General features: G+C 39.0%; 2 protein-coding genes across 2 annotated transcripts; both read left to right on the top strand.

The window, feature by feature from the left end:
• Window positions 1–7651: 7651 nt before the first annotated feature.
• Window positions 7652–8869, top strand: LOC137891529 (apolipoprotein C-I-like). The gene is made up of 4 exons (XM_068736188.1): window positions 7652–7764; window positions 8083–8150; window positions 8265–8424; window positions 8526–8869. Exons 1-4 carry the CDS (start codon window positions 7667–7669, stop codon window positions 8575–8577), a joined length of 378 nt encoding a protein of 125 aa, XP_068592289.1. The 5' UTR covers window positions 7652–7666; the 3' UTR covers window positions 8578–8869.
• A 6105-nt stretch (window positions 8870–14974) lies between these two features.
• On the top strand, window positions 14975–16639 carry apoa2 (apolipoprotein A-II). Its single transcript, XM_068735877.1, has 4 exons — window positions 14975–15077; window positions 15303–15347; window positions 15761–15986; window positions 16194–16639. The coding sequence occupies exons 2-4, from the start codon at window positions 15305–15307 to the stop codon at window positions 16348–16350; spliced, it is 426 nt and encodes a 141-aa protein (XP_068591978.1). The 5' UTR covers window positions 14975–15077; window positions 15303–15304; the 3' UTR covers window positions 16351–16639.
• Window positions 16640–17668: the final 1029 nt, after the last annotated feature.

The following is a 17668-nucleotide window of genomic DNA, read 5'->3' as shown; positions in this document are numbered from 1 at the left end:
GGTGTCTGAACTAAGATAAAACAATGAAATATGAATTCATAAAGATCACATGAACTGACAATTAGAGAATCAATGTAATATAATTAATGCTTGGATTATGCTATATTAGGGATTTTGAGTTGGCATGGGACTACAACATCCATGGTTGGAATCGGACTGGACACTGGGATTGGACTTGACTCCCCCACCCCAATGTCCTCGCATTTCCTTTTTAACTCTTTGTATGCTAACAGAAATAAAGGCAAATGCCCAAAACAATAATCTTAAAGACTTGTGGCTAAGAATGTTATGTTTATGTAGAGATATGTATAGTTAATTGACATTGATATGTCTCTGGAAGTCAATTATTTGTTAATTTAAGCTTCTTTCCTCTACCAGCAGCCTCATTCTGTTACAAGAAAACATGTTTACCCTTTCTATCTGGGTTAAAGGGCATTGCATGTAAAATGAAAGAATGACTAACACCATGGCGGGTGTTTGTCCCCGATGATATCATTTCTTTCAGGAACCAGTGCTTATTTGGCAAATAACAGACAAGTGAAACTGCTACTTTAAACTGTCCTTTGTTGCATGGATCAGTCATGGTTGGAAAAACAGGAAAACCACAAGCATCCTGCCAGATCAGCACTTCTGCTTCGTCTGTTCCTATAGGGTGTCTGCGCTGTGAGTACTGCCCAGCAACCTAAAAAAAACGTCTAGCAAACTAGCAGATGCAATCTAGCCCATGACTGCAAGTAACCCTCCAAAAACACCCCATGCAGAGATTTTCCCTCTTATTGCAACCCCTTTACTCTTTCCACCCCCCCACCCCCCTTCAGAGCTGGCACACAAAATCAGTCACCACATGAGCCCTTGGCCAAACACAAAAACAGCCTTTTTGTAGGCTTGTTATTGCCAATTGGGAGCACGCAGGACGTGCACTTTCACGCCCTATGCCTCCTACAATTATTCAAGAGGAGCTTAAATGCACGCAAGCACAAGCTCATACATAAACCCACTGGCCACTTCATGACAAAAGAGATGGCGATTTAGTCTTTCAGAGGTGATATGTGGGTGTTGAGGCATGTGAAGGCTCATTTAACTCAATTGTAGGCTATTCATCATAGTGATAGCACCTTATAGATCAAGTCGTTCGCAACAAATAGGCATTCGGCCCTTTGCAGCAGAACACTTGGTGTGAAAACAGATATCAAACTATCAGACACAAACTTCTTGGTTCTTACTCAGGTCACAGGGTTACTGCAGTTCAACCAACTGTACTGTTGTTCTGTTGCATGCTAACTTACAAGATGGACCACATAGGGTTTTGTCTGACTCACTTCCCTTTTAAGAAAGGGAAGGTCTGAATAAAAGAGACATCAAGTGAGGCAATAGGGTACTTAGTAGAGAAGTAAATGGAAAATTACACCAAAACAAAACAGGACACTACAGAAAAGCAGTCTGCCCCCTTTATTGTCCTCACTAAGAAAAAAGTAATGGAAAAATGATTCCTTTGCATTAACAAAAATCCCCCCCAAAAAATGTCAACAGAACCCACAGTTTTTTAAATACAGGCCTCTACCAAACGGTTGAGAGGTCACTTTATGGTAAAAGTACCAAAATACATACAAATATCAATACAATAAAAGTATTTAAATAAAATGTAAAATTATTGAAGTAATAAACAGCATAAATGTTTGATACACTTCCAATTTTTGGTGATATGCTGTCTGGTTTTTGATTCAAAAAGGAATATTGCAAAACACAGAAAAACATTGCATTTCTAACATTTCAGTCTCAACACACCTCATGTGCGCAGTGTTTCGACAGCACACATGTTTTTTTGAGCATTATATCTACTTTGTTTCTCATGGTATGCTGCAAAGCATTGCTGGTTTGCATTCAAACACAGGAAAACGTTGCATTACCATCTCGACACACCCTTTGGACACAGGTTGCACCTCCCACGCTTGTCACAGTGAAGGGGCCAATGTCCACAGTTGTCATAACGCACATCTGGTTGTGGTTGTGAGGGTCTTGGGGTGTAGAGTTTCTTCTGAGGTGGTGGAGAGCAGGACGATGGTCTGCCAACTTTGGGTGCTGGCTCGTTGACTCTCATCAAACCATGGGCGACTGCCATGCTGAATCTTTTGAGAGGCATTGGTTTCTCGTTCAGTAGGCCACAATCCCTCTTGTAGACCAGCCAGGAATTTGAGATGCACAGGTCAAGGATGTATCCAAACAGGATGTATCCAAACAGGGGAATGTACCCAAACAGGGGAATGTACTATCGCCTTGACTTGGCTGGGGTCTTGTACAGATGTACCAGCATGTCAGAAAGATCAATACCTCCCATATGCTGATTGTAGGCAGGAATGAGTGATGGGCACTTACAATTACAAACCGTGCACTGTTATAATGCTAGTAATATGTTATTATACCAAAATATGTCAATTGGTTACCATTCAATTAGTAGTTTTATTACTTCTCCGTACTTATTCTAGATCGTTACCATATTTACTTTTTACGAAAATGTATTTATAAAACCATTTAGGAAAACAATATAATGTTACAATTTTTCATCAAATATTTACTGGAATAACATTAAATATATATTAACAGCAGTGAATAATCATATTTGGTGTTGTTGAATTAGAAAAAAGTTGATTTATTATCTCAGAATCACTACTACGTTTACCATAAAATGATAAATCAACCTTAAATGTATCATATTTACAACAATAAATAATCAGATGTGTTTCATTTTATAGAAAATACTGACTTTGATTTACATTAGCTTAACTTTGCTACCTTTATTATAAAGTGACAATTAAACCGTTTGGTCAGGCATGTTTTTAAGAAATTATTTTACCCTTTTTAATTATTTTTTTTGTATCAAGTTACATAATTATCTTCAGTAAGACCATATGTTCTGTAATATGTCAAATAAATTTGCTTACCTTTGAAATTTCCACCAAATAGTGTCCACATGTCTGGAGGAAAATTTGTCTTGCTAACTTCCTGTGAAGAGGCAGGTTAAGAAGGCCTACCCTTTAAGTTGTAGAGATGGCTCAATCAGGTTAAGTCAAAGTTAATACATTTTTTAATAAGATATAGTGACTCAAAATGTGCTCTACCAAACTGTAGAGCAGGGAATTAAAGGGTTTTAACCCTTCAACTCTTTAGCACATTTTGTGCTCTACCAGGAGCTTGTGAATTAAAGCTATAGTGACTTCTGCCCCATGAACAAAATACCATTAAAAAAGTAATTCTTCAATCAGCAGAGTTGGCCAAAAGAATAAGGAATCAATACACAATATAAAATGTTACTAAGATGGCAATGAAAAGTTATTGTACTTATATTCAACTACATATCAGAGTTATGTATTGAACATTTAACTCAATTTATTTGAAAGACATATATTTTTACAAAAGTATAATCATCAAAGGGAAACACCCCAGGTGAATAGGTTAAAATATTGAACTATTGAACCTCCCCAGTTGATTACTTACATTGAGACTATTTTTTGCATTACAATTTTTCTGAAAAAGTGTATTCAAATACACAAATGGAACACTATCTTATTGAATATGTGCCAATTTGCATACATTTCTAGAACAGCAATCTGAACATTGGATAAAGCCAGGTTAAAAACATCTGGTTTCAGGATACAACCATGAAAAAATAAAATGTGCGATATTGTTAGTGATCAAATGTTGCATAAATCAGGCTATGAATGATATATGAACAAACCTCTCTGTAAACTTTCTGAATATAGACAGGAATAAAACTGGTATGAGGAAAAAAATATTTAGGGAAAACGGCATTTAAAATATATTGTAAATTTCCATATATTTTGTATAACACTACAGGTGAATAGGTTAAAAAAAACTATTAGATATCATCATGAAACTTCCCCAATTATTACTTACATCAAGACAATACATTTTTTGGATTACAACTTTTCTAAGATTTTATTTTGAAATATGCAAATGAGGCATTGTCTAATGCTAATGTTTGTTGAATTTAGGAGAACTTTACACAGGCAAATAGACAAAGTGTAGAAAAATAAACATCTTTAGAATATTTTCTTTCCACCTCAATCTTAAAGAGATGTGGAAGCAAAATAGCACTAAATCTCAAAATTGATTAGTGCATGAAAATGCATGTTTTTTCCCTGTTGGTCTTGTCTTGATGCATTGTTATTGATCAAATTAAAGCAGTTAAAGTATTTAAAGCAGCTAAAATTAGCTCTACCTCTACCAAATCCAATATTAGCCTTACATGTTGAATCATCAATAATAATGATTGAAACACTGCCGCAAAGGTATGAAGTATGCAACTATGGAAGTGAAAAATAATAATTTCATCGGAAATCTACATGATGTGTATTATTCTCACAAACATGATTTTTTAAATTTATTTTCACAGTCAGGTGCATACAGTCCTGAAGCAGTCCAGTTCCCTGGTGTGTGTGTATATATATATATATATATATATATATATATATATGTATATATATATATATATATATATATATATATATATATGTATATATATCAGGGAACTGATGATGGTGGATATAAGGCTGTTTGACACAGAGTGCTTGGTTTAGGTCCTAAGGAGCTTCCAAAAAGCTCAGGTTAGTGGTTATAATGCTATCAGTGCTGAACTATGCTCCTCCTGCATCACATCACACCTTATCTATTGACGTCATTGTTGCTGAGGGATACATAATGATCACATCATGATTTTATTTTACACTAAATGTGCAACAGGGACACATTTCTGATAGTAAATTGAGCCATCTGATCTCTTTAGTCATGCCCTCTTCTTTGTAAACGATGATTAGACACTGCACACTGTGGTGGATGATGACCTTTATCGAGAGTCACCTCATCGGTGTGCTGCATATAACAAAATCTTACAAAATTATGCAATTCAGCACGTAACTTATTTGCTTAGGGGCTCTTTACCATAATCAGTATCTTTCAATGCATTTACATAGGTGCTGGCCAAACCAAGAGGGCAGTGATACCTCAAGGTCTCCACGTGGACATGTTGACTGAAGTCTGGTGTTATGTCACCCTCCTATAGAACTGAGTGGGTTTATAAAGAGGAACACACCAAGACCCTCAACTCACTCTTCTTCTTTTTCCTCCTCTGAAACGGACACCAGGTATGTTTGACATTTCATTTGCATCACTCTTGGAACTGAAAATAATATCGTATAGATAAAAAAAAAAAACATTTGCGGGTCAACAAAATTGAGAAAATTCAACCACAAAGATTGCTGAATATTAAGCTTTTAGTTGTTAATCATTAAATTGTAAAGAACGGACTGAACGTAAAGGGAACTGTCCAGTCGCTGTGGTGCTGACGTACGGGGCGCTACTTATAGACTTAATTGCTTCTCTTGTGCCATGTAAACGTGTTTATGCGCGACACAAATAAACCGCAACCCGTCTTTTTCCTTCCTCCTCAAAGAGTCACAGCCAAGATGAGACTGTACCTTGCAGTTACCGTGCTGATGCTGGCTTTTGCCACATACACAGGTATGTATCATGTTAATAAAAAATAAAAATAAAAATCTTCGCTGCTCCATTTTTGTTGTTCTTCTTCCATGTTGTGTAACTTTGTCCGTCTCTGTCCATCGCTCTCACCTACAGAGGCTCAGGATCAGGAACAGGATCTGGCTCTGGCTCCGGATCAGGATCAGGAGCAGGATCTGGCTCCGGCTCCAGATCAGGATCACTATCCGGCTCCGGATCAGGATCAGGAGCAGGATCTGGCTCCGGCTCCAGATCAGGATCACTATCCGGCTCCGGATCAGACTCCAGATCAGGATCCGGCTCCGGCTCCGGCTCAGGATCTGGATCTGGATCAGGCTCTGGCTCCGGCTCAGGCTCAGGATCAGACCATCAAGCAGAGGCTCAATAACTTTGGCCAGCAGGTGGCTGAGAAGGCCAAGAACCTGGCTGAGAAGACCAAGACGACCTTTGAAGAGATACAAAGTGGCAAATTCACAACGGGCTCATGGTAACCGCGCACATGGGAAATAAGTAGGCACACATATATCAATCAGCATGCACACTTTGAATCTGTATAACACGTGTTTTTTTTTGTCTTCTCCTCCTTAGGGACTGGTTACAGATGCAGATTGATCATTTCAAGGCAAAAATGGCGTAAATGAACCAGTCGACATGTCTATGTCTCCAGCCTACAACCGGCCCTCCACCCCTTCAAAGGACACATTGCTATGCTTTCAGTATTCCTTAATGGAAGGAAAATAAGAACATCTGAATGTACTGAATTAATTAAAAAAATGAACAGTTGTGGTGTATAAAAGTATGGCTCCCATATGTTACATAAATGACTGCAATTCATTTCCCTCCAAACTGTTTTTGAAATCACTTACAGAGTTCTAAAATACTGTTACATTTCATAATAAGTGATAAATACAATAATTAATGGGTTGAGATTATTTTCAAATGATCTCACTTATTTTTTTTACAAGAAAGGTCAGTTTTCTTATAAGATGATACATTTTCTTAAACTTCCTTAGAAAAGGTACACTTACAGGGACAAACACTGCAGCGATTGACTGATTTATTTATTTATCTAAAATATTACAGGCAGAAAAATACATTTAAATGAAAGCTGCAGTTCCATTCTTTGCATTGTTTACATTAATTAAACACCCATTTACCTTAATCAATAAATCCATATTTACAACAAGCATAACAAGCAAAACCTGATCTTACTTGGTTATTTGGGAACTAAATTTAAGGCCAGCATGAAAACTGTCAGAGGTTGAATATTCTAAGATTAAATATTTGCACTACTCAGACATAAACAGTTTCCAGGCTTGCAGTTAGTCATTTAAACAAGTCCGCACAATCAGTGTGATATTAAACGGAGGTGCATCTGTGTTTTATTATAGTAAAAATCTATTCATGATCAAGTCCTTGTAATGAGATTTTTTTTTCCTCTTGAGAAAAGTACTTCAAAGCAGACCTGTAAGATATAACGGCCTTTTTGAAAAACTAACCCATGCTGTGAAGAAATGTGAAGAGATGCAAAAAAATGCAGAGGCCTTGCCGTTGCAATTTCTGTTGAGGCTGTATTTCATTGAAGCATCTCGGGACATAGCCTTTTGGGCTTGGTTGGCCCAGGGGTCTCTGAAAACAGCAAGCCGGCACCAGTTGGTCAGAACGGCTGCAGCTGCAAGTTTGGGGAGACTATAGACTTTCGGATGGCCTCAAGGAAGTTCTCACAAACCGTTGGAATACTCAGAAAGCGAGAAAGCTTGTCTCAGTCTGTCTTCAACAAGGGAGGAGAACTGAGGACCCTGATTGAGGATATCGTGGAGCAATGTAAAGAGCACTCTGAGGGACTCCTGAACCCTAACAACATGTCCTTCGTGAAGGAGGCAGAGACTCATATCCCTCCCCAAGTTTGCTGAGGTAGTCAAAAAGCTCCTCTCACGCGCACGCGCACGCGCACGCGCACGCGCACGCGCACGCGCACACGCACACGCACACGCACACGCACACAACTTATTTCCTCAGTGGCTCTTTATCATAGTCAGTATCTTTCAATGCATTTATATCGGTGCTGGCCAAATCAAGAGGGCAGTGATAACTCAAGGTCTCCACGTGGACATGTTGACTGAAGTCTGGTGTTATGCGTCACCCTCCTACAACCGAGTGGGTTTATAAAGAGGAACACATTCAGACGCTCAAACACACTCTTTTTTTTTCCTCCTCTGAAACGGACACCAGGTATGATTGACATTTCATTTGACACAACGATACTGTATGTAGCCTATTTATCGAAACGTTTTGCCATAACCTGAGGAGACTTATTTGTTAGTCATGGCGACATTTAATTCAACCACAAAGATTGCTGAATATTAAGCTTTTAGTTGTTAATCATTAAATTGTAAAGAACGGACTGAACGTAAAGGGAACTGTCCAGTCGCTGTGGTGCTGACGTACGGGGCGCTACTTATAGACTTAATTGCTTCTCTTGTGCCATGTAAACGTGTTTATGCGCGACACAAATAAACCGCAACCCGTCTTTTTCCTTCCTCCTCAAAGAGTCACAGCCAAGATGAGACTGTACCTTGCAGTTGCCGTGCTGATGCTGGCTTTTGTCGCATACACAGGTATGTATCATGTTTGTAAAAAATAGAATAAAAAATATGCGCTGCTACATTTTTGTTGTTCTTCTTCCATGTTGTGTAACTTTGTCCGTCTCTGTCCATCGCTCTCACCTACAGAGGCTCAGGATCAGGATCAGGAGCAGGATCTGGATCCGACCTTCACGACGGGGTTCAATAACTTTGGCGAGCGGATGGCTGAGGTGGCCAAGAACCTGGCTGAGAAGGCCAAGACGACCTTTGAAGAGATACAAAACAGCAAAATCGCAACGGACTCACGGTAACCGCGCACACACACACAGGGGAAATAAGTCGGCACACATCAATCAGCATGCACACTTTGAATCTGCGTAACACGTTTTTTTGTCTTCTCCTCCTCAGGGACTGGTTCCAGACGCAGATTGATAAATTAAAGGAAAGAATTAACCAGTAGACACGTTCCCGTCTCCAGCCTACAACCGGCCGCCCTCATCCCCAACCTCGGACCGCTGACCCCCGTCAAAGGACACATTGCCATGCTGACCAGATGAAATAGTTACGTTGCCTCTCTGTAAAGAGATGTTTTATATAATTTGAAGATAATCCTTTTGAAGAAACAAAGTGGAAAAAGTGATATTACAATTTTTTTTTTCTAAATATACATCCTGTGTTTGCATCAGTATTTCTTAATGGAAGGACAATAAGAACATCTGAATGTACTGAATTAATTAAAAAAATTAACCATTGTGGTGTATAAAAGTATGGCTCCCATATGTTACATAAATGACTGCAATTCATTTCCCTCCAAACTGTTTTTGAAATCACTTACAGAGTTCTAAAATACTGTCACATTTCATAATAAGTGATAAATACAATAATTAATGGGTTGAGATTATTTTCAAATGATCTCACTTATTTTTTTTACAAGAAAGGTCAGTTTTCTTAAAAGATGATACATTTTCTTAAACTTCCTAAGAAAAGGTACACTTACAGGGACAAACACTGCAGCGATTGACTGATTTATTTATCTAAAATATTACAGGCAGAAAAATATTATAAATTAAAATAAATTTTACAACCTAAACCAGACCAAGATACACCCCACACAAGCCAGAAAACCCCCACTCGATCGTCAACCACTCAAAACAAGGTTAATTTTCTGGAAGTGCTCACCATCTTGGCACAAAGGATAGACAGACATCATGTCCTGTATTTTTTGATTCTACATTAAACACCCATTTACCTTAATCAATAAATCCATATTTACAACAAGCATAACAAGCAAAACCTGATCTTACTTGATTATTTGGGAACTAAATTTAAGGCCAGCATGAAAACTGTCAGAGGTTGAATATTCTAAGATTAAATATTTGCACTACTCAGACATAAACAGTTTCCAGGCTTGCAGTTAGTCATTTAAACAAGTCCGCACAATCAGTGTGATATTAAACGGAGGTGCATCTGTGTTTTATTATAGTAAAAATCTATTCATGATCAAGTCCTTTTAATGAGATTTTTTTTTTCCTCTTGAGAAAAGTACTTCAAAGCAGACCTGTAAGATATAACGGCCTTTTAAAAAAAACTAACCTATGCTGTGAAGAAATGCAAAAAAAAAGTGGAAGCCTTGCCTTTGCAATTTCTCTTGAGGCTGTATTTCATTGAAACATCTCATCTTGGTTGGCCCAGGGGTCTCTGAAAACAGCAAACCGGTACCAGTTGGCCAGAACGACTGCAGCTGCCGTGGTAGCTATAGCAAAAACCAGAGCATGTGGCGAGTTTCGGGAGACTATAGACTTTTGGATGGCCTCAAGGAAGTTCTCACAAACCGTTGGAATACTCAGAAAGGGAGAAAGCTTGGCTCAGTCTGTATTCAACAAGGGAGGAGAACTGAGGACCCTGATTAAGGATATCGTGGAGCAATGTAAAGAGCACTCTGAGGGACTCCTGAACAACAACATGTCCTTCGTGAAGGAGGCAGAGACTCATATCCCTCCCCAAGTTTGCTGAGGTAGTCAAAAAGCTCCTTGCGGCAAGGCGTCATGGGTAGAAAAGATTCACCCTGAAATAATCATGGCTCTGGACATTGTTGGGCTGGGCGGATGACACCCCCATCACAGTCACCTGGAAGTCGGGGACAGTGCCTGTGGACTGGGTGATGGTGACCATTTTGAAAAAGAGGGACTGGAGAGTAATGATAAATGGTAAATGGACTTGTACTTGTACGGCGCTTTCCTAGTCTTCTGACCACTCAAAGCGCTTTAACACTACATGTCATGATTCACCCATTCACACTCATTCATACACTGATGGCAGGGGCTACCATGCAAGGTGCCACCTGCCCATCAGAACTCTAACTAACATTCATACCCATTCACACACCGTAGGCACAGCTACGAGAGCAATTTGGGGTTAAGTATCTTGCCCAAGGACACATCGACAGACTAGCGGAGCCGGGGATCGAACATTCGATTTTATGGCGTTGGACAACCCTTTAGAGGATTCTTGGGCATGTCCAAATGTTAACAGGCACCAGGGTAGATCTAGAACCCGCTGGGAAGATTAAACATCTCGTCTGGCCTGGGAACACCTCGGGGTCCCTAGAAAGAGCTGGAAAGTGTTGCTGAGGAGATGGGACGTCTGGAATACCCTCCTAAGCCTGCTGCCCCTACAGCCCCTACAGCCCAGCGCAATATAAGTGGATAATAAATGGATGGATCTTGGGACACATTAATAAAAAAGATTTAAAACTAAAAACAAAAAAAAACACAATCATCCCCGAACATCAAAAAAATAAGTTTACCTTGATGAGTTTATTAAACAACCAACCACTGACTGATTTGATTACATTACATTACAGTTATTTAGCAGACGCTTTTATCCAAAGCGACTTACAATAAGTGTATTCAACATAGGTATTCAAGAGAACTACTAGTCACCAGAAGTCATAAGTGCATCTCCTTGCTTACACAAGCATCTAAGAGCATGAAGCAGAGCATAAACCAGAGCAAAAGTACAGTGCAGAAACAAACAAATACAATAAGTGCATCAAACTAGTATGAATACAATAAGTGCTAAGTGGAAGGCTCAGGGTAGTACTTCTTGAAGAGGTGAGTTTTCAGCCTGCGCCGAAAGATGCGCAGCGACTCTGCCGGTCACGGCTTGATCGGCCGCAGGGACCTCTGAGCGACGGGGCAACCAATCGCCCCGAGGCAGCAGAGCGAAGTGGTCGGGCGGGGGTGTATGGCTTGACCATGGCCTGGAGATAGGAAGGAGTTGTTCCTTTCACTGCCCTGATCACAATTAAATGGATTTAAAGTACTTTAACCAAATTACACTAGGGTCGATATCATGTTAATCAGCACTAAAGCTGATCACTTAACAAAAAAACAGCCAGCAGCATCTGGTGGATAACAGTTTATTTGTGTTAATAGCTGGTACCAAAGGGCAAGTGCCAACATGTCTGCTTTTCTGGAATTTCACAACTCCTGGGCTAAAGTCAGTGTTTATGCTGGGTTAATAATCCACCAGTTGTCCCAGTTCATTGAAATATGTTCCTGTTAAGAGAACAGAGTGACAGAGGTAAGCCGCTTGTGTGCAGAGGTCACAGATTATGATCGTATTGCATCAGTTGTGTGGGCTGACATTAGATTTAAATCACTTTCACTTCAATTTGTTTGTCATTTAGTACATCCTTTTGAGCTATTTAACTAATTAGAGAGTGCATTGTACATGTTAAAAGAAGCTTGTGCTTCAATTGTTGGATTTGGTGGAAAATCGACTTCCTAAAATATTTTTTTAAGTATTGTCTCGTTTTCAACCTCCCTGACTAAAGCCATCGCAAAGCTGTTAAATGACAGCAAAGAAGGGGCACTATCATTTTCAAAATGTATACAGTATATGCACACATACTTTATACACAATATTTTGATCCTTAACACAATTGTATTCTAAGCAAAACTATATACATGTTTTATAATAAATATAACTTTTCTGATGCATACTGGCAGGCTGCATTCATTTCAGGGAAACACACACACACACACACACACACACACACACACACACACACACACACACACACACACACACACATTTTAAACACACTACTATAGAACAGTGCAGATGTGTATAACCAAAAACAAGGAAATATCTCGATCCCATCTGTTTAGACAGCTGTGAGATCAGGTTAGTGCGTCGTTGTTATAAACTCTAATCTCATCAAAAGTGTTGCATTATTCCCATTCAGAACATGCAGCAAGCCTGGACCCTAGGAAAATTCAATTGATTTTGTGGTGGACTCTGCCCACAGAAATGTTCGCTTGGCTGAAATTGTTTGACCCCTCCTACCCCCTCCCCCCAGTCCTCCACTCTTCTAAAAACCATAGTTCTACGACCAGAAAAGAGACTTTGACTGGCCTGTATACATATCAGCCCCCGCCAAATGGTTTGAGATATCTGATCCAAAGGGCACTCGGACAGTTAGTGAACTCAGCTAATGTTGATCTTGAAAAGATATCAAGGGTTCAAGATCTGCAGATCAAAATTGTGATACAGATAACATTTAACAAAGAAATGAAAAACTAATCCCCAAACTTTCTGTGATGGATAAAAACAACGACCATTAGCTTTCATGTAACTCATAAAATATTTTATTATTTAAATCTAAATCTAAGCTCTCTCAATGTGTTAGTCCATTTGTCCGTGCATTTTCTGTGTAAAGTGTTTTCTTAGTATTTGTTAGAATGTCACAACAGTCTAAGAGACAATAAGAGAGAAAGAAGAACCCTACTTTGTGTTGTTTGTAACCATTTAGTCAAAGGCCTGTTGCTTTGCTGTCTCTCAGATTTTCGTCAATAAAATTATGAAAAAAACCACACGATGAATGGTCATCCGATCTGGACCAATGTTCACGCTGTTGCGGTCGCCCAATACAAATAAAATGGCTCGATAACACTTGTTTGACTCAGCTTTTGTTGATAAGAGCTGGAGGAAAAGGTAAAAATCTCCTTTGATCCTTTGCATTTGTGATGTTAATGAACAAATTGTATTTTGAAATTAGGGGTTTCATTTGATATTGTGATGATTTTATTATTATAAAGGGACTTAGTTGAAAAAAATAAAAATCCTCTAACATAATGTGCTATTTTACCATTATAAAGATATGTGACAAATAGACTGGTGATTGTTGTGCTTCTCTTTGCAGATGCATATGAAACAGCTTGTTTTTGGACTCGTCTTACTATTGCAAGGTATGGCTTTAAGAGTAATTATTCTACATCCTCAGTCTCAGTTCTTTCATTTCTGAGCCTGTTGCATCTTTGCTATTCCTGACTGACAAACATCCTCCTCCACAGCATGTGGCCCACTTTTGGCCCAGGCCCCGGCCCCAATACAACCTGAATCTTCAGGATTACTGCAGAGGTTTGCGGAGAAAACCAGGTATCATTATCAGTATCGTCATTATTTAATCATCAGCAAGCACGTTGTATCTCTCTGTAAATGATTGCCAGTTATCAGAATTGTTGAGATATTTTGTTGGCGTGCACATCAACATGTTTGTGTGTCCATGTCATGTATTGCTCATTTGTGAACTTGTGCATCTCGTAGGGAAGTCAAAGCTAAAGTCCAAGATTTGGGGAGACCGGTGCTGAGCATTATTGGTGATTACTATGAAGATCTCATCCAACCAGTGACTGACAGCTACGTTGAGTGGGCCTCTAACCTCAAAAGCTCTGTGTGGGAGAAGATCCAGATTACTATCGACAATTACAGGCCACTGTAAGCAACTAATATTACTGCTCTACCCCCTCACTACTACAGGAAAGCTGACAAATAAATGCATATTCTTACCACATGGCATATCTGTAATTATTACCATTCAATGCTGAACTGATCATGTCTAAGGTTTCATCTGGCAAATACAGAAAGAACCGATAATAAGCCTCTGTTGCTGTATGGGTCCAGCATGTCTTGCAAGAGAGGCAAAGAGAGAGGGGGAATGTTTAATGGCGGCAATGAATACAATGTGATCAGAAGGTAAATTAATCAACATACATGATATGATTTGATGTATAATATGACAATAGTCAATCTACAGTTACTTAGTATAAACATGCACCTTACTGAATGGGATACTGAATGAGTTACATTCAGTTTAGCTATTGACCAAATACATTCTTACTATTACTACTACTACAGCAGAAGTGTAGAAGTGTTACTCGTTCCCAAAATCTAGAAGTGTAGGACAGATGGAAAGTAATAATAGAAAATCACAGAAGAAAAAAGAAAACGTTTAAATCATTGTGAAAAAAAAAAGGTGTAATATAACCCTGCAAGGATGCTGTCGCTGGTTATGAGGGTGAGAGGTGAAAGCAGAAATCCCAGCATGCATTGCTCCGGGTTCAGTACAGTGTGTCTAGACATGTCCTGGTTGGTTGACCTGCTGCTCATTTGAATCTGATCTGTCTCTGAGCAGACATAATACAATTATTCTGATTTGCTTTGTTGATTAGCATGAGTTAATCTACTCAAAATATATTTTATTGCAGCAGGTAACAACAAGTGAACATGTGAGACGTAACGATTTTGACACGCATGCACTAGGACTTTTTGCAAACACACACCTATATGCAGTATTATCAGTAGGGCTCCAAGTGCATCGCCATAGGAGTACAGATAAACCTTCATTTGAACAACATTGCATAAGTCTTATTTCAACATACAATATTTAAAGGGAATATCGTGTTCACTGGACTTTGTTTAGGTGAACATGCATGTGTGTGAGTGTGCATGTGCACGCACGTGTGTGTAGGTGTGTGTGTATGCTCATCAGATGACGTTTGTTTGCAGTCCCCCCCTATATCATCCTGTCCAGATGTGAGCTCCCAGTTACAGACAACTCACTTTCAGAGAAGACTGTCACTTCTTGGATCCGTCCATCCAACTCAACAGCAGGTAATCACTCTTCTTACTGCAGCAGCGTTCGCAGCTTCTTTTCTGAAGCTACTTCTGAATAGATTTCACTAAAACAAGTTATTTGATTTTTGCATTCAGTGTTTCCAGTTTCATTTTCTTGTTTATCGTTACGTATTGGTTAAAATGTCAAATGTGGAAAAGAATATTGAATCACCCAACAGAGAATTTAAATTGAAGTTTTTTTCTTCTTTTCTTTTGTTGCAGACATGAATACAAAATACACCTTGGCACTGATCCTCGCTCTGCAGGGTAAGGCAATTCTGAACAATTGCAGTTTATGGATTTGATTTTTAACTAAAGCTTTACACGTAAAAAAATAGAAAATATACAAAACACAGAGCCATTTGAAGCAACTTATTTTAAATGTAAATGCTTTTAATTTTCCTTCAATCCCTTTTATAAAAATGATTAAATCTAACATGTTTTTAATGCATTTGTTGCAATAACGTAATGGAAACTGTTGCATGGCTGGCTGGTGTATTATGAAGATATGCAAAGTAGGTTTTCTTTGGTTCTTTGACTATTCTCCCAAAGTAATAATTCACATCAACAGCTTTTTCAAATTAACATCTCTTGATGCTCTTTGACTGATTCCCATCTGTATTTTAGTTTTTTTTTTACAACACTATCATAACAATCCTACCTTTCTGATTTCATTCCAGTCTCCATGAGCCTGTGTCAGGCTCCCACACCAGCGGCGGATCTAGTTGAAAAGTATGATGCAATGAAATCTGTGTTCTACAAGAGGCTGCTGAATGCTTTCGGCAAGTTGCAGGCTGCTGCTGCTCCTATGTTGGAGGGTAACACTGAGCATGGACAGGTTGCCAAAGACTACGTTGAGGGGCTGCAGACCAAGCCTGAGTTCCAAGCCCTCGTCAAGGTTGTCAGGTGAGTGTTCACCGAGAACTATCCTTGCTGCAAATGTCCTGTATTATTGACCCTGAAACCAACACATCAACTACACAGTTTCTGTGAAATCACAATTTCTATTGAGATATACACTTACACATAAAATGTAAGGTTTTTCCAAGCAGTGGATGAATCTTTTTATTATGGAGATTTCTTTAAATAATCTGTCTTCCCTGATTTGTGCAGTGGCCTGGGCCAGGAGGCGGGTCCCTTGGTGGACAAGGCTCGTACATCAGTGCTGGGTCTGTATGGACACTACGTTCGCCCCCATGTCGGCGAATCTCTGAGCAACACCATCGACCACATCAAGGTCTACCTGGACAAATTCCTGCCCGCTGAGTAAAGAAGACCAACTGGAGCAAGGCCCCTGTCAGTAGCCTGTAATAGATAATAGATAATAGAAACTACACCAGTTTAGGCTGAGAAGAGTGATGCACAATGCAAATACAATCCTTTGCCTCTTCAATTAATAATTTGTGCCAAATCATGCAGAGTTAAAAGCAAAGTGAACACCACCATATGCAAATTATGCATGTACAGTATTATGTGTTTGATACACTAACCAAAGTCTCTGTGTGATTGTGACTGTATGTGTGATTGTGTTCATTAAAATGAACGGAAACTATATGAAATGTGCTTCTTCATCAAGAAATTGAAGGTTTACTTCAACAGTTGATATCATAAAGCTTCATTTTGTGGCATAAGATATCCTATCAATACTATTTTATGAGCGAACAAAAGTTCAGGCTCCATTCATTGTTTTCATCATAGCTCAATCTTATCTCCATCAAAGTTATTTAAAAAAAGAAAAAAAAACCCATCTTAATTTGTTGCCATATACATGAAGATCTTCCAATCAAACATTATGAGGCGTTTCTTTAAGATCAGTGGCAATTCTGATACAATTGTAATTGTAATTCGAATAGAATGTGTTACACTAGAAAACACAGAAAGATCAAGTTTATATCAAGTATATTTTAGCTCTTCTCAATCTCAGTCTGGGCCCAGTAAGTTAAATGGTGAATGCCAGCAACCTGTTCATTCCTATGCTAAATGTATTAATGTGCTTCAATCATCAAAGTGCAAAACCACACAAACCTCCAAGAGTCGTATTTACTTGGAATGAAGGTGTTGAAGACATCTTCTCAGTTTTGTTACAGTGAGCAATGAACACAACTCAATGAAGCATGCATTTTATTTAGTGTTAATAGACGTTACCAGTTGGCCAAGCCTGAGGTCATTTTGAATGATGACATGCAGTGTGAGAGCAGCAGGATGTTCTTAATTTCTGCCTCATTTCAGACATTCTGGTAATTATAACTTTCTAAGCATTTCGATTAATTATAAAAAAAAACATCCCTACTGTGTAATTACAGAGTTCTAGACGTGACACAACAAAACTGAGATATACATCTGTGTCTTTGTCATCGTAAGCACCGACAGCTCAATTATGCAGTTTAATGTCGTGTTTAGCAGACATCACAGCACTGAATCAGCTGGATTCAATGAAAACCGCAAGCTGTCTGATAGTTTGAATCCCACAGCTGCCACAGCTGTGCTTAAACTGACCTAAGTCCTCGGGTCAAAAGCAACACGACACGAGAGGTTGGATCATGTTTACTTAAGACGCGATCAACATGTAGCCAATACAGAGAAAATGA

Source organism: Cebidichthys violaceus, unplaced genomic scaffold (assembly GCF_023349555.1).
Source record: "Cebidichthys violaceus isolate CVI_PGR_0920_01 unplaced genomic scaffold, fCebVio1.0.p SCAF_7, whole genome shotgun sequence".
Taxonomy (NCBI): Eukaryota; Metazoa; Chordata; class Actinopteri; order Perciformes; family Stichaeidae; genus Cebidichthys; species Cebidichthys violaceus.
Note: the sequence above shows the minus strand (reverse complement) of the source record. Positions and strands in the feature narration are given on the sequence as shown.